General features: G+C 39.8%; 1 protein-coding gene across 4 annotated transcripts in view; it reads left to right on the top strand.

Moving 5' to 3' along the window:
• Positions 1-15,425, top strand: part of cic (Putative transcription factor capicua) — a 34,404-nt gene that overhangs the window by 9,123 nt on the left and 9,856 nt on the right. For all 4 annotated transcript variants that reach the window (XM_073077196.1, XM_073077197.1, XM_073077194.1 and 1 more), the window contains exons 2-13: positions 5,810-5,947; positions 7,394-8,113; positions 8,681-8,851; positions 9,343-9,505; positions 9,869-9,968; positions 10,203-10,433; positions 10,932-11,071; positions 11,861-12,032; positions 13,634-13,733; positions 13,837-14,511; positions 14,777-14,854; positions 15,008-15,098. In XM_073077196.1, coding sequence (XP_072933297.1) covers positions 5,846-5,947; positions 7,394-8,113; positions 8,681-8,851; positions 9,343-9,505; positions 9,869-9,968; positions 10,203-10,433; positions 10,932-11,071; positions 11,861-12,032; positions 13,634-13,733; positions 13,837-14,511; positions 14,777-14,854; positions 15,008-15,098 — 2,743 coding nt within the window. In that variant the 5' untranslated portion in view covers positions 5,810-5,845. The remainder of the gene's footprint in view (positions 1-5,809; positions 5,948-7,393; positions 8,114-8,680; positions 8,852-9,342; positions 9,506-9,868; positions 9,969-10,202; positions 10,434-10,931; positions 11,072-11,860; positions 12,033-13,633; positions 13,734-13,836; positions 14,512-14,776; positions 14,855-15,007; positions 15,099-15,425) is intronic.

Below are 15,425 nucleotides of genomic sequence, written 5' to 3'. Positions count from 1 at the left end.
CACTATAGTTAGTAACTAAGTATAGAAAATATCGATTGTGTGAAATATATACCGCGTAATTTGGTCCTTAACTTCTGACTGCCTTTTTAAATGCAGCTCTTTGAAGTGCTGAGGGAGGGAGCGAGTGAGTGAATGAGTGAGTGAGTGTTCCGTTCAGTACACTCAGCCTCGCGGTGCTTATTCTAGACTGCGTGCAATAGTTAGTTGGTTTTGGTTTTGAAAAACATCAAGCAAAAAAGTTGGGTTTTAAAATAGTTGGATAAATTCACGAGATCCAAAATTTTCCGTCAAATTCTGGCGTTTGACAACCCTATACCTACCGTTTATATATTTTTTAATTATAATACAGAAGTAGGAAACGAGCATTCAATTAAACTATGATGTTAAGTGGCCGCTGTCGCCTATGTACATCTGTAATCAACGACAGTCGGTATTGGAGTTCTACTTGAGGCCACAGAAGTGTTGCTACGCCTAAGGACTTAGTCGCAATTCCTCGTAAAAGCACCTTTCCCTTAATAACGTATTTATTTACCTAGTAGGTAATACAAATCTTGTTTTGTGCTTCTATTGCAATCCAGCAAAATCGCATACAATTTGTTTGTAAGGTTTAATGTTTTAAAAAGGTATTTTGCGCGACATATGAAATATCATAAGTTCCATCTCTGCAAGTAAATGTTACTATGACCTTGATTTGCATAAAAAATAAGAACTGAATCGATATACAAGTTGTTGCTCTACATGTCACTTTGTAGTATACGAGGACATTAAACATTGCAGCATATTGTATTTAAGTTATTTAACATTTCAGATCGTAAATGTTAGTTCAAACGTACATTCAAGTAAATGCAGAGCAAGCAGTGTCACTAAGATTATTTTAAATTCAAGCAGAAAAGCTCAGAAGTAGCTATAGCGCTCATAGCTCATAGCTAACGACTTCAGCTTTCAACTTACGCCCCTTTCTTCTATATATAATACAAATGTTAAGACTAAATAGTTACAGGTGAAGGTGGTAGAACCCTTTGTGGTTCGACTCCGGCGGCACCACCGCTACACCTATTTGTACCTAATAACAGCAGTGTTAGGCGCTGCTGTGTTCCGGTTTGAAGGGTGTGGCAAGGGAGACAGACTCTTCCGAGGCGTTCCAGCTTAGTCCTCAGGGGTAGCGGCGCATATGTGGCCGACCTCAGGTAGAAATATCTAATCCTATCTGGGGTTGATTACAGATGTCCATGGGCGGCAGTAGCCACTTACCATCAGGTGGACTGTATGCTAGTGGACTCGTCTGCTACTCCTATATTATAAAAAAAAATCGGTACCAATTTACAAACAAATGAAAACATTATTTTGTTTTGATTTTTTTTTTCGAAACAGATAAAATGGCGAATCAAAAAGAAATTAGCTATCTATAGATTGCAACATCTTTTGTAAATTAAAGTGCTTCAATACAATTGCATTTGAATCTCGTTGTCGTGATAAAACTGTTTTATTATTTGTCTACATAAAACATGTATCAATTACGTGGTACAGATATTACTCATCAGTGGTTTTCCTCTTTTTGTTGAAGACATGAAACAAGTTCTGATTGGATAACATAATCTCGTGTTATAATATCACTGGTTAATTCCTAATCGCTGGTGTAAACTGTAGCGAAACATTTTAACAAAGGATTAGTACTCCATGTTAGAATTTTTGAAGTGAAATCTTTAGAGGCGTTTTGTACTTTTTGTGATGGGTAAAAAATGTTGAGCTCGTGTCAGGACACGTGGCCTGATCGAAAATTCGTAAGACGGTAAAACAATCTGCAAAAGTCAACATGTCATCCGGTGTCAGCCTAACAAAATATGTCAATGGGTGTCAATTTCATTTTTTATTTATTATTATTCAGGTTAGGTTTCGAAAGTTTTCACTTCTGCCGGCACTCCCGGAGTGCAACCCCTTGATTTTTATTTTATTTTTAAGACTTTTATATATGTTGCATTTTATTTCTGCGTAATGAAAGCGCTAAGCTTTGGTTTGAAGAGTGTGGTAAACAAGAGATAGTAGGTACTTGTATGAGGTGTTCCAAATTAATGCCCAGGGAAAGCTAAGCCTTTGTGCCCGACCTTACGCAGGGCTCTATTTTATATGAGCTTGATTATAAATGTCCAGTTTCCATTTATAAACCTATGGTTATGTATGTATAAACCTGAAAGTTCTTGAAAAAAGTTCTTAAAGGTGTGTAAAGTCTTCAAATCCTCACTCGACCAGTGCAGTGGACTATGGCTATAACCTCACTCACTTTGAGAAGAAAACCCTTCTCCTCCTGTGTTACAGTAACGTTAAATATAAGGGTTGACGACTGCTTTATAAGTTATACGCTGTATCACAGAAATATCGCTTAGGGCACTTTAGGGCATGCCCTATCATGATACAAGGCACAAAGTTACTTGAAGAGGACGCTGGAGACTTTAACTAGCACTCTGTTTAATGTTACCCCTCGAGCCTTTGTGCCGGCGTTTAAACCATCCTCTATACATACCGCTATTAATAGTTGACGCGTTAGATAGCTAGAAATCAACAGGAATAAAGAATCTATTTTATGTAAATAAGATTTGGAGAATAGAAAACTTACTTTTATTTATTTTGGTATTAAAACGAATAGTAGCGTTAATCAAAATAAATACAAGAGCCTAATAACGACGATGAGGATATCTTGGTCGTGGGGTTACTCCGGTGATTCTAGTTGCTATGGTCAGCGACAAGATCTATAGTTAGATCAGCTCAATAATATATTATTTTTCCGGACTTCAAGTTGCATTTATAGCCCAGAATACTTAATTTCTAATCTATCGTTTAATTGCAAAAAATAGAAGTAAGATTTGACCCCCTTCAGACTTGTTAGTCTGACCCATAAAATGTTTGTCTAACAGTTTGTATGTTTCTTAAGGTATAAATCCATTATAGTAAATTTAGCCAGTAGCAGTACCTACACTTTAAATATTGCCTTGCCTGCTAGCCCGAGTGAAATTTCTGAGTGGTTTTCCCGTCTTTTTAGTTCCGTTGCACTTATTAGTATGAAATGTGGGTTAGGTTAGTTAGTAAATACGAGTAAGAGCGCGTTTTCATCTCGGTTTTCCTTATGAGCCATTATCGATTTAAGTCCCTTGAACTCCTGCAAAGGTGATTTTGACTTGAAAACTATCTTCCCTTTATAAATACGATTAAATGTACTCCGTTTAATATGTAGGTACTTTATCAATCATTTATACCTCTTGATATTGAGGAGACTAACGCGCCTTATTAATAATCAATCTATTCAATCCTTTGTCTATGTTTGTAATCAGTAAATTTTTGTTACGATATATTGAAGATATTTCAAACATAGAATACCATACATTTCTAAGCTTTTAATGTGGATTTACAGTTCACAATAAATCCACATACATACCAACATCAGAAAAAATAATCTTCCTTCTGCAATCGGGTAAAAAACGAAATATTATATTTCTTAAAACTCCGATATGACGATTGCGACAGGATACCGCGTCTGAATATCTGCTAGATGGAAAATCTGAATTTGTTAAAAACATTCAAAACTAGAATAGTTATGACTAAAAATTCTAATGGCTGCTTGACTCACTCATAACACCTACAATGATAAATGTTTTTGCTAGTAATTCACTTTACATGAAACATGACGTGCTTAGATTTTAAAACTAAAAGGATTTGCCAATTTTTTTTAATCACCTTTATTCGTTTTTGGTTGTAAAAACTAGCAAATAAAAATGAAGTTTTGTCTATATTGTGTCTAAACCAATTCTAGTTTATCCGCTAATGTTGCTACGTTCGAGTCATTATTATATTTGAAAGCATCGAAAAGTAGTATTGGGCCTTCAGAGTTGAGACTATTACGAGTGTATACATACTTATGAATCATTAAAAATAGTTACATTACATTATATTATATGGTTACGTTACATTTGGAACTGTAAGTTAATGAATGAGAATTCTGACCATTGGCCTTGATTGTATTGTTAAGTATGCCTAGAGATGTTGACTCACGTAACCATTTTTCGATTGTAAAACAGTAACTGTCCTATCCCGGATCTATTGAATCGATTTAACTTATTTACAGGACAAACACTTAGGAATTTAGGCGGCTGTGACTGTGACTAACGAGAGACATCACGAATGGCTGCTTAGAAACCGGTTCTGTAAAAACCGTAGGTATTCCTTTTAAAGTAATCTCCCGGCCTATTAGTATACGAGATCGAAGAATACACTGTAAGAGATTTGTGTAAATTAATTTTTGAGAAGAAAAATATAATACTTCATATAAATTATAATAAGAAATTTGTAAAAAGTTAATTACGGTTAATTCTACAAATATATAACTGCAAAAATTTGAGTTAACGTAGGGTAAAAACTGTCTGTGCTATAATTATGATAACATGTTTAGTTCTCTAGATTAAGTGCCTCCGTAATATTGAAATTACATCTCTTATAATAATTATGTCTGTTTATGTACCTAAGTGTTTCTTGCTATGGAGTTTCTTGCAGCTCTACTTTATAACAAAAATATATATGTTCCGTAGTGAATTTGGCTTTGCAAACTGTCATGAAACTATAGTTACTAATCATCTTAACACGATGAATTAAAGTGTTGCCCCCAATGCACTTTATTTGAGTGCATAAAACAAATCTAGGCATTTATTTTGCCCGGTGACCGTATGATATCGTTAAGATCTATATCGTCAGCGAAGCGATAATAACAAAATTGTTGCTATCGATGTCAGTTCTCGTATATAACCTACACGTACACATGCACTGGATTACAATGGCGTGCGGAAAAATATAAACCGTATTTAAATTGACTATGAATCAAAAGCATTGTAGCAGACTTAATGAGTCACATATATATAAAGAAAATAGTAGTGTAGGTTTCAATACGGGGAAACAGTCGCTTAACTTGCTCCTTGTTTATTTACACGCGGCGCGTTATGTAAACGTATTCATAAGTAGGTACATACTCGAAGTGATTGTCTAATGAGAGTTTTCACGTATTAAACACCCAACTACTCGTTTCATCTCAATGCCACATATGCACGAGTGTGTACGAGTAATTGAGCTAAAAATTGGCATCAGACTTGTGAACATAATTTGTTTTACGACCGAAATCGCGTGCGAGTGGTCGTTGTAAATTTTCACATTTTTGTGATGGCCAGCGTGTAGACGGTAACTTGATTGCCAAACGTAAATATTAGATAATATTATGTGTTGTTTGATTATTGTTCATCGTCGTTGGCTACTGCTATGATAAAAGTAACTAATGTCTAGTTACTTTTATTAAGTATCTCATCTACATCGCTCAAACCATCCTCTCTAAATGACGATTTCCGCAATCCGTAAAGCATTATTACTTTCAATAAGATATTGACAATTAAGAAGACCGAAACATGTATTAATGAAAACAATTTCATACGTTTGAGGTTCTTGTTCAGAAATCACAGGCACACCCCTCATATATTATGTGCTTATAAAAAATAATTTCCCTTTGTCTTAATTGGGATTGTAAACTTCTGCGTTAAGCGCTGCTGGTGTGCTTTGAAGGGAGACATACTTTTAGAGGTGCTCCCACTTAGTCCTCAAAAACGCAAGGCATCTATAGTCAGCCTCACGTAGAAACCTAATCTCAGGGGTTGATTATAGATTGTTACCTGGACAGGTGGATGTCATAAGACGACATTGTAGAACATTATAAAAAAAAACATGCTGCCTTTGCTTTCATTACTTAACTATTTGTACTAGCAATGTTTTGTTTTTGTTACAGGCAGCAATGAGTGATCCGTGGTAGCGGGAGGCGGTGATGCAGCGCGCTCACGCGGGCGGCGCCTCGCAGCCGCAGCCCCCCGCGCGCCCCCTCTTCCACTCGCATTCGCACGCACTTTACCCAGATATTGACGATCAGGTAATGTAAACAATATTCATACCTGTCTTTTATACTTCTCTGGACGTAGGCCTGTACTTACTTCTTTTATAATACGTATAAAAGTAATAATAAGTGCAGTAGTGAGCGTTCACGTCGCCCAGGGACATCTAAAATCAACACCAGACAAGTTTGGATTCCTACCCGAGGTCGGCTTCAAAGGCATTAATAACTTTAAGGATTAAGTTGGAATGCCTCGGATAAGTATATCTCGTAACTCAATAAGCGCTTCTCCGCTCAGTAATGAGTATCTACTGAATGCAGGAGTTTTTAGTCTTCCTCGCGCCTTAAATCCATCTGTTCTGTTTGCTTTATTCCTTTTGTTAAACTGTGATCTTCGTTCTCTTTGTCCTTACCCTATCGGTTATCTGTCCTACAGCTACGAGCGATGTGGTCAAGTAATACTCGTAGATTGGCTATTGGCTTATTCTTGAAAATATATAGTTGCCTATACATATTTAACCGTTGTGGATTCTCTAATGTAGAAATGTATTGATTATAATTTTCTGTAAGCATGCTATGTGACCTTGAGCTTACGCATGGATCCAGCAAAACCACGTATGTCGTCGCCGTTTGTTATCACTGGGAATACACCGCTCAAACATTAGGCTTTAGGTATTAGTACTTCAGGATGCGTAATAACTAATAATGGTAAACTACATCAATTGGAGTTGTTTAACATATTTCAATATCTATTATCCTACCTGCATCCTGATCCTTGGTACGACCAAACCTCGATTAGCTTTAAAAATTGCAATATAAGCTATCTTTTTCCAAATGATAAATCAGATTTTAATCGGACTGTCTACAGACTGCATATCAAGACACGGTACTTGAAGTGGCTGCAGATTGTAGATTAATTAAACAGATGTCAGATATTAATATGCATTTTGTAGCGAAGGGCAGTCAACGTTACTTAGTTATCGGAGCAGGTTTGAGGTGTAATTCTTAACGGTACCACACGGCGGATTTAAGGATGTAGGTCGACTTAATGCCGTGCAATAAAACGAAATAATAAGTTTGTATGTTTAATACATTGTAATATTTTGTAGGAAAACATCTTTATCATTGCTTTTAAAGGAAAAAGCAAAATTGATGGAATTGTATGCGGTAAATGTAATTATTGTTGAAATTGAGGCACGTGTAAAACGTAATACAGTTTGTTATTGATATTTTAGTTAATAAATTTATGGTAAAACTTGTGATACCAAGATTTATTTATGTATCAAAAAAAAATCATGTTCATGATATCAAGTTCATGATAGGCTGACATGAATACTAAGTTGAAAGCTTTTTATATAAGTAGGTACTTTATCGTTCGACCAAAACGTAATCCGGGATCACTGCCACACAGAAGGTACGGGTAGTACCTACCACGTTTTATACCTTATTTAACATACACTTAGCATGAAATATTTTTATTTCTAGATTCCCGCTTCAGTTATTAGCAGCGTGGGGACAGTGAGTCTGTCCCAGTCAACGACCAATCCTACCCCAAATATAAGTATGGCGAACCCAACCAACCTCGGTAACGCCAGCGGCAACAACGGCCACGCGCCCGCTCAGCAGACGCCGACGCAGGCGCCCGTCAGGAACCTGCCGAAGAAACGCAAGTTCAACCCCTCCGAGCTCGAGGAGATCGAGCGGAACTGCGTCACCAACATGGCCGACCGGAACTGCATCAATATGCCCGTAACCGCACCTCCGCCTGTAGAGTACCACCAGCCCACGAGCTACCCCGCTCCAGTGCTGCAACCGTCGCCGATAGTTCATCGGGCCTCTCCCCACAACGAGTTGAAGTCGTTCTCCATTCATTACCCAAACATCGACCTATCCGAGTGGCGGGACCACCGGGTGCTCGCCAAGCAGCGTGGGATCTACATCCCGGGCGTGATCCGTCAGGCTGACGGGTGTAAAGTGATCGTGGAACTAGACGGTCAGGAGAACGACCCGATAGAGTACAGTGATGTGTTCGGTGTGAATAAGTTTCATGTTATAAGTGACGCGAGCCCGCAGGTCAGCCACGTGAAGAAGGGGCTGGCTTGCGTGGTCAGGACTACGGACCCCAGTCGGGAAAGCTTGCAAAATGTATTCGTTGAGGGGATTGTCACAGATGTTCACCATTCGCCCATTAGAATTCGTGTGAAGGTGAGCCAAAATGTTATGTGATTATTATGCTATTGTGTCGTTTGATTTACATTTATTACTCGCAGTTATTCAGAAATTGTATCATGTTTTCCCATTTATTTATAAGTATTATGTCACTTGCAGTTATATAAAGTACATATAAGGATATCTAGGATGGATTTAGGTAGAATTACCGTTACTATTCCGAAATTAAAAAAATGTTGACTAGAAAAAGAAAATAACTTACAGTCAAACAAGCTTTAGAACGATTAGTATGAATAAAAGAAGATTCTTGACCTCGATTTGTATGAATATTTGTTATAGGTCCTCTAGAACTTTACAGCTTTACTGGCTGTATCTTATAGGAAAATATAAATGTGTATATGGATGTAAGCAGTGTCATCTTGAAAGCCATTAAATTAATTCTGTACAGATTTTTTAAAGTTTTCAGTCATTTTTATATCATCGGTGTTTTAGGTTATGACTTTACGGACAATTTTTTTTGTACTAGGATTTTAAGCAAGCAATAAAAAATAATGATAGGCTAACCATTAACAGAAAAAATTTAACGAGTGTGTTACAATCCAGGTGTTGACGGAATCGGACATGTCGTGCAAGGAGATTGTGGAAGTGAAGCGGCCGGACCTCCGTTTGCTACAGCCTCCCTGGGCGGACGAGTTGGAGGACGCCGGCTCCCACCCCGGTACCACGCTCCTCCCTCAACATCTACGTTTGCACTCACATTTGTCTTCAACGCAGGTTAGTTTGATAATTATATTGATTGTTCCACTATTCAGTGCCTTTTCAAATTAGACGCAACAAACGAGCGTGTAGTTCACTTAAGCTATTATAGTTCAAAGACCTGTATTCTGTTATAAATATCAAATAGGACAGCAGTCATAACAGCTTTTTCTGGTCACATTTTAGCTTATTAAAACCTCTATGTCGAAAAATATTGTTCGTTAAATTTCTGTAGGACACTAAGTGACTTGATTATTCCTGTATTATACATATATTGCTGTGACCACTAGAGATTTAATGTAGGCGAGGTATAATTTAGCCGTATAGACGACGCACATTTTTCATCTGTATTTACTGTTTTAAGGTTGTTGGTATATCCAATTAATTAATAATTAATCGATTAACGATTTAAGTCTGTATTAATAAATTCGACACCAACACTCCCAATGCTTATTGATTTTTTTATACTATTGTAGTGTGTTTTTAAATAATGACCATTACTATTTCAGTACCAAATGAGCGAGCAGTTCGTGACGTCGTCGCCGATGCCCGGCGGGCCGGTGGTGACGGTGGGCGCACTGTCAAACGGCTCGGTGCGGCCCTTCGACGACTATGTGGAGAGCGATGATGACCTGCCGCGCGAGGATATTATGTTCCCCGCTGACTCGCATGGTATGTAAAATCCGCGTCAAACTTCTAGTCCGCTCTGAATATAGAAACGAGTCGCGTCGAAACAGCAAATTGTAGATATTAGCGGGACGAAACTAGCGCGGAACCCCCCGGCACCCTCCGCTGCCCGCTCTCGCCCACGGGTATATAGCTGCGTTAGTGCTCTTACTGTTGCTACGGAGTACATGCTTGTAGTTGTGTTCGACCGCATTGGCTCTCTGACTACATCTGTGTGCAAAAACAATTTATCTCCTCGGCCTGATACCCATTAACTGCCTACACCTACGTGATAGATGAAAAATCTGATGAGGTTCGTGCGGTATCGCCTATATATTCATTAAAATAATTTATTATTTGTTTATCTAGACTGCGGCAACAACAAACGCAGCAGCCTACAGAGTCGCGGCAGTACCTCGAGTTTGATCGAGGGCAGTCTCACACCAAGATCTCAACCCCCTACTCCTAGGTGAGAAATCCGCATAGTAATAATTATTTTATAAATACTGAATGTATCAAGAAGTAGACAATTGTAGGTTCCTTTGTATATCTACAACCTTTTTTAGGTGCCACTTTTGGTCTCTCCATTAAACCAAAGAATGCCTGGAGCAGATTACACCACTGACCTTATTTTCGTTCTAAATAAAGGAAGTAGGAAAGTTCCTTAAATTCAAAGTTTAAATGAATATTACTTTCTTTCCAGATCTCATACAGCAACCCCGCACAAATACAAAAAGGGCGACGTAGTGGCGACCCCTACCGGCATTCGCAAGAAGTTCAACGGCAAGCAGTGGAGGCGGCTCTGCTCGAAGGACGGCTGTACTAAGGAGAGCCAACGACGGGGATTCTGTTCGCGGCATCTCTCGTTACGAGGAGTTACGCGGTCTTCCAATACACCCTTGGCGCAAGGGTCCGGGCACACACCACAGCAGAGGTAGCGTTTTTTGTCCAAATTTGAAGTATAATTTTGAACGCAGAATTATTTTACACATGTTTTAATATTGACCAAGGTTATTTGGTCTGAACATAAAGGACAATACCTTTTATGTACTTGTCTTTTATGCCGCTTTTTTAGACATCCAGATTCAGAAGAGAAATGTAAATTTATTAATCTTTGCGTGACAGGATACCGAAACCCAAATCTTTTGTATGTCAAACTGATATGATGACCATTAGGGCACGCATTAAGCATTTTATTTTCTTATTTTTTAAATATTCTTACTTTTAGTTATCATCCTGTTTCTTATCTCTCTATAAATATTGCTTCAATTATTATAGTTATACAAAATGGCGGCTTTAATATGCTTCTCTTTCTTCTTTCTTTTCGCTATTCTATTTGTCTCTGCTAACCTGCGAGAGATTGTAACACAAAAATACCTAAATTTCGGCTTTTTATTGAAATAAGTGATACTCACCTGAGATCATTCCACAGGAGCAGTAGCAAGTCGTTGTCGTCGAGCGGCACGGGTGTCGAGGGAGACGAGACGTCCCGCGAGTCCGACACCACGCCGCCGAGCTATCGTGTCACGGGGCGGTTCGATCCCGACGAGACTGAGGCGGCTAATATGCTTGGTATGTACTTCTCTCTATATAAAATAAACAAAATGCTTAAGGCAGTATGCTAAAAGATTATTTTTAACTCGTATTGTTTTTGTATTTTTTTCGTTCGAATTGTGAACGAGCATGTTCGTTAATTTCATTGGATAAAAAAGAGTAGTACTTTACACAGGCTTATAATAGAGTCACAGTACTATTTGGATATTTTGTTTTTTAATTAAATTACTGATTTGAATTACTTACTACAATACTTTATAAACATAAATAAAAAATATATCTAAAGCTTTTTTATATAAGAATCTTCTATATAATAAATAAAAACTTTTCGTATATATTTTTAATGTGTATAATGTGTTAAAGAAATCTACTGTGTGTGTAATACATTTGTATATCTTTAAATTAGAACTTCTTCACTCTTTCATTCATTTTTATCGTATAGTGTACAAGTTTAGCCTGTCTTGTTGGGTCCGATGCAGTGATGATAGTATGCGTATAAAGGTGGTAGAACCCTTGGTGGTTCGACTCCGGCGGCACCACCGCCACACCTATTTCTACCTAATAACAGCAGTGTTAGGCGCTGCTGTGTTCCGGTTTGAAGGGTAAGGGAGACAGACTTTTCCGAGGCGTTCCATCTTAGTCCTCAGGGGTAGCGGCGCATCTGTGGCCGACCTCAGGTAGGAATATCTAATCCTATCTGGGGTTGATTACTGATGTCCATGGGCGGCAGTAGCCACTTATCATGAGGTGGACTGCATGCTTGCCTGCTACTCTTATATTATAAAAAAACCGTGTATCGTGTCGCAGTGTCGCTGGGCAGCTCCCGTTCGGGCAGCCCGGGCGCGTCGCCGGTGGGCGGCGGGTCGCCGGGCGTGGCGGGGCTGCGCGGCAACGTGTTCGTGCCCATCTCCAGCCCGCAGCCGCCCGACGCGCCGCACCACGCGCACCACCCGCACCACTCCTACCACCACCTCATCAGGTAACGTCCCTCATACCACTGCTTCACACAGCAGGAAACACTAACTACCCTCCCCACTCCTACCACTATCTCATCAGGTAACACCGACACCACCTCGTCAGGTAACATAACCACCACCACTCCTACCACTACCTTATCAGGTAACACCGCTCGTACCACTATCTCATCAGGTAACACCGACACCACCTCGTCAGGTAACATAACCACCACCACTCCTACCACTACCTCATCAGGTAACACCGCTCGTACCACTATCTCATCAGGTAACACCGACACCACCTCGTCAGGTAACATAACCACCACCACTCCTACCACCACCTCATCAGGTAACACCGCTCGTACCACCACCTCATCAGGTAACACCGACATCACCTGGTCAGGTAACACCATTCATACCGCTGCCTCGCATCAACAGGTAACACCACTCATACCATCATCTCATCAGGTAACACCGCCACTACCGTTCCTACGACCATCTCATCAGGTAACACCGCCACTAACATTCCTACTACCACCTCCTCAGGTAACACTACCACTCCTACCACTAACTCGTCGGGTAACACCACTCGGACTACCCTTGCCACTCCTACCACCACCTAATCAGGTAACACCGCTTGTACCACTACCTCACATCAGCAGGAAACACTGACTACCCTCGCCACTACTAGCACTATCTCATCAGGTAACACCACCCATACCGCTGCCTCAAATCAGCATGTAACGCCACTCGTACCACCATCTCATCAGGTAACACCGCCCCTACCATTCCTACGACCATCTCATCAGGTAACATAACGCGCACCACCCGCCCCACTCCCACTACCACCTCCTCAGGTGACACCACCACCCACTCCACTCCTACCACTAACTTGTCGGGTAACACCACTCGGACTACCCTTGCCTCTCCGACTACTACCTCATCAGGTAACACCACTCGTACCACCACCTCATTAGGTAACATCACGTGTACCACCCGCATCACTCGTACTACCACCTCCTCAGGTAACACCACCACCCGCTCCACTCGTACCACTCGTACTACCACCTCATTAGGTAACACCGCTAGTACCACCACCTCATAAGATAACACCAACCACCAACCAACCACGTAACTCCAGGACAGAACATGAATACGTCACTAGCGCCACTCTAACACCTATCAGATCTGGTAAAACCCTCTCGGCATTAGCGCCACTTCGATAACTACCGCATTAGATAACACCATGCATACTATCTGCGCCACTCATACCACTACGTCATTAGGTAACATTACCACTAGCGCGTCACCAACGCCACTCTTAACACTACTTTATTTGTTAACTACTTAACTAGTCCACACGCTACACATTCCACCACTACCCTCCTACAACACCATTATTAAATTAGTCAGAAAATACAATACCTTCCCTAAGCCCACTGAATAAATTGTCTTCTTAATGTTATAATGAGTTGTAGGTAACAATTCATTTACAATTTTAGATTATCCAAGTAAACATTCAAGGTTGCTTTCATAGTATGTGATTACTATGAAAGGAACCTGGAATGTTATTCGTGTTATTTTATAGTTAAGTTGTAATAAGAATGGTTTATCGTCTTTCCAGGCCCGAATTAGTCCGACCGGATAGAATGAATTCCCCTGTGGGCGGAGGTGTAGCGACCAGCGTTATCAGAGTTTCACCAGCCCCCACTTATCATTACCAGGTAAGCATTATTTTTCAAAAAGTAATGCAATATCCGTATACCTAAGAACTATGAACTAAATAGAAATGACGTATATTCTTAAACGGAATCATCATATTTTCAGGTAGAGAACAGAAACGGACCTACAAACATACAATGCAGTCAAGCGAACGTCATTGGTATTCAGACTTCGGGACTGGCCATTCAAAACAACATTCAAACCAGTTTGAACGCACCGACGACCTTACAACAAACACAGACGCTCCCTTCGAACGTTTCGTTAAACTTGAACAACTTGAGTCATCAAAACTTGCAAACAAGTATCGCGAATACGATTCGAGGCGTCAAGAACGACGACATCGCACACAACTTAGTAGTGAACAGAGGCGTTCAGTTGCCGTCGAACGGGAACGACCTGCACCACATATATCGGAACCACCAACCGTTACACATTCGCAACGGCATGCACGAACCATATAGACGGGAGACCGACGTCTCTCCCCCCTTGAATAGTCATGAGAATTTTGCGAAACGGAGGGTCTCGGATTACGATGAGGAGGAGCTAACAGTGCCCCAAGCGGAGTTGAGCCGTATCATCGACCGTCCGATCGAGCTGTCCGAGGCCCGCGTGATGGAGGACAACAAGAGAATCATTAAGCCCGCGCCCCTTCAGGCTCGCCTGCTGTCGGTCGTCGACCCCGACGCGAAGGACACGGTCAAGCGGTTCTATGTGATCCCGCAAAACACACTCGATAAGAAGATCGTGCTGATAAAAAATGAACCGACTGAGACTGTTCAGGTGAGTTGATGAACTTGTTTTTCTATAATAAATTAGATTTAGAAGGTTTAATAAAAAGGTATACAATGAGAGTATTAAAACATTCTGAATGTGAAATATCACCATTTATATAGATATTTAAGCAATAGGTATTTTGAACCTGTACCTGGCTATTATGTCCCATACTTTAAGACATTGTGCTTAGTGATAAGTGGCCTCTGTCATTAATTACATTTTAAATGGTATTATTATTTGTGGTAATACTGTACCAAATTTTGTATTTCAGATAGAGCATAAAACTCATCAGCTCCTTAACAACAATGAACCGGAGCCTGACCATAGAACTCTGGATAATGGAGACCATGTAAGTTAATTTACGTTTGTCTATTGAATATTATTATCTATATCTATATTAACCAATTAGTGTAGTAAAAGTGTTTTCGATATGTTTCGTGGATGGAGTAGTAGTACCAATAGTTCTCCATTTTTCTAATGAGAAATGTATTATTATTTTCAGTTGAACAACGTCAACAGTAGTGCGGTGATTGTTCACCCCAGTCAACTTCTGCCTGTGTTGCCTCCCCCTACATCTCATACTGCTATCATTGGTAAGAAATAATGTTATTATGGTTTTATGATGAAATTCAGGCAGGTTAGATTGGCCACATGTACGTAGCTACCTCGCTGTGCTAAAATTCTTGTCTAAGTTCCTCTCATTTCACATCATATAGCAGCAATGCTATAATGCTATTAAAAGGCAAAAGTATGATCTTGAATTACGAAGAATTAGATAACTTTACCAATTTATATTAACAAAAATATATATTAACTTGCTATGATAGCGAGCGTTGTGAAGCTGTTATATTGTACTTAGAAGCAATCCACATTTTTTCATTTTTCGTTATTTCCACTATCTTTGTTTTTTTTTTAACAAA

This window comes from Epargyreus clarus, unplaced genomic scaffold (assembly GCF_041222505.1).
Source record: "Epargyreus clarus isolate Ecla_fem2 unplaced genomic scaffold, WU_Ecla_fem_2.2 ptg000010l, whole genome shotgun sequence".
In the NCBI taxonomy this organism is placed as follows: domain Eukaryota; kingdom Metazoa; phylum Arthropoda; class Insecta; order Lepidoptera; family Hesperiidae; genus Epargyreus; species Epargyreus clarus.
The sequence above is the reverse complement of the archived record's forward strand: the minus strand, read 5'-3'. Positions and strand labels throughout refer to the sequence as shown.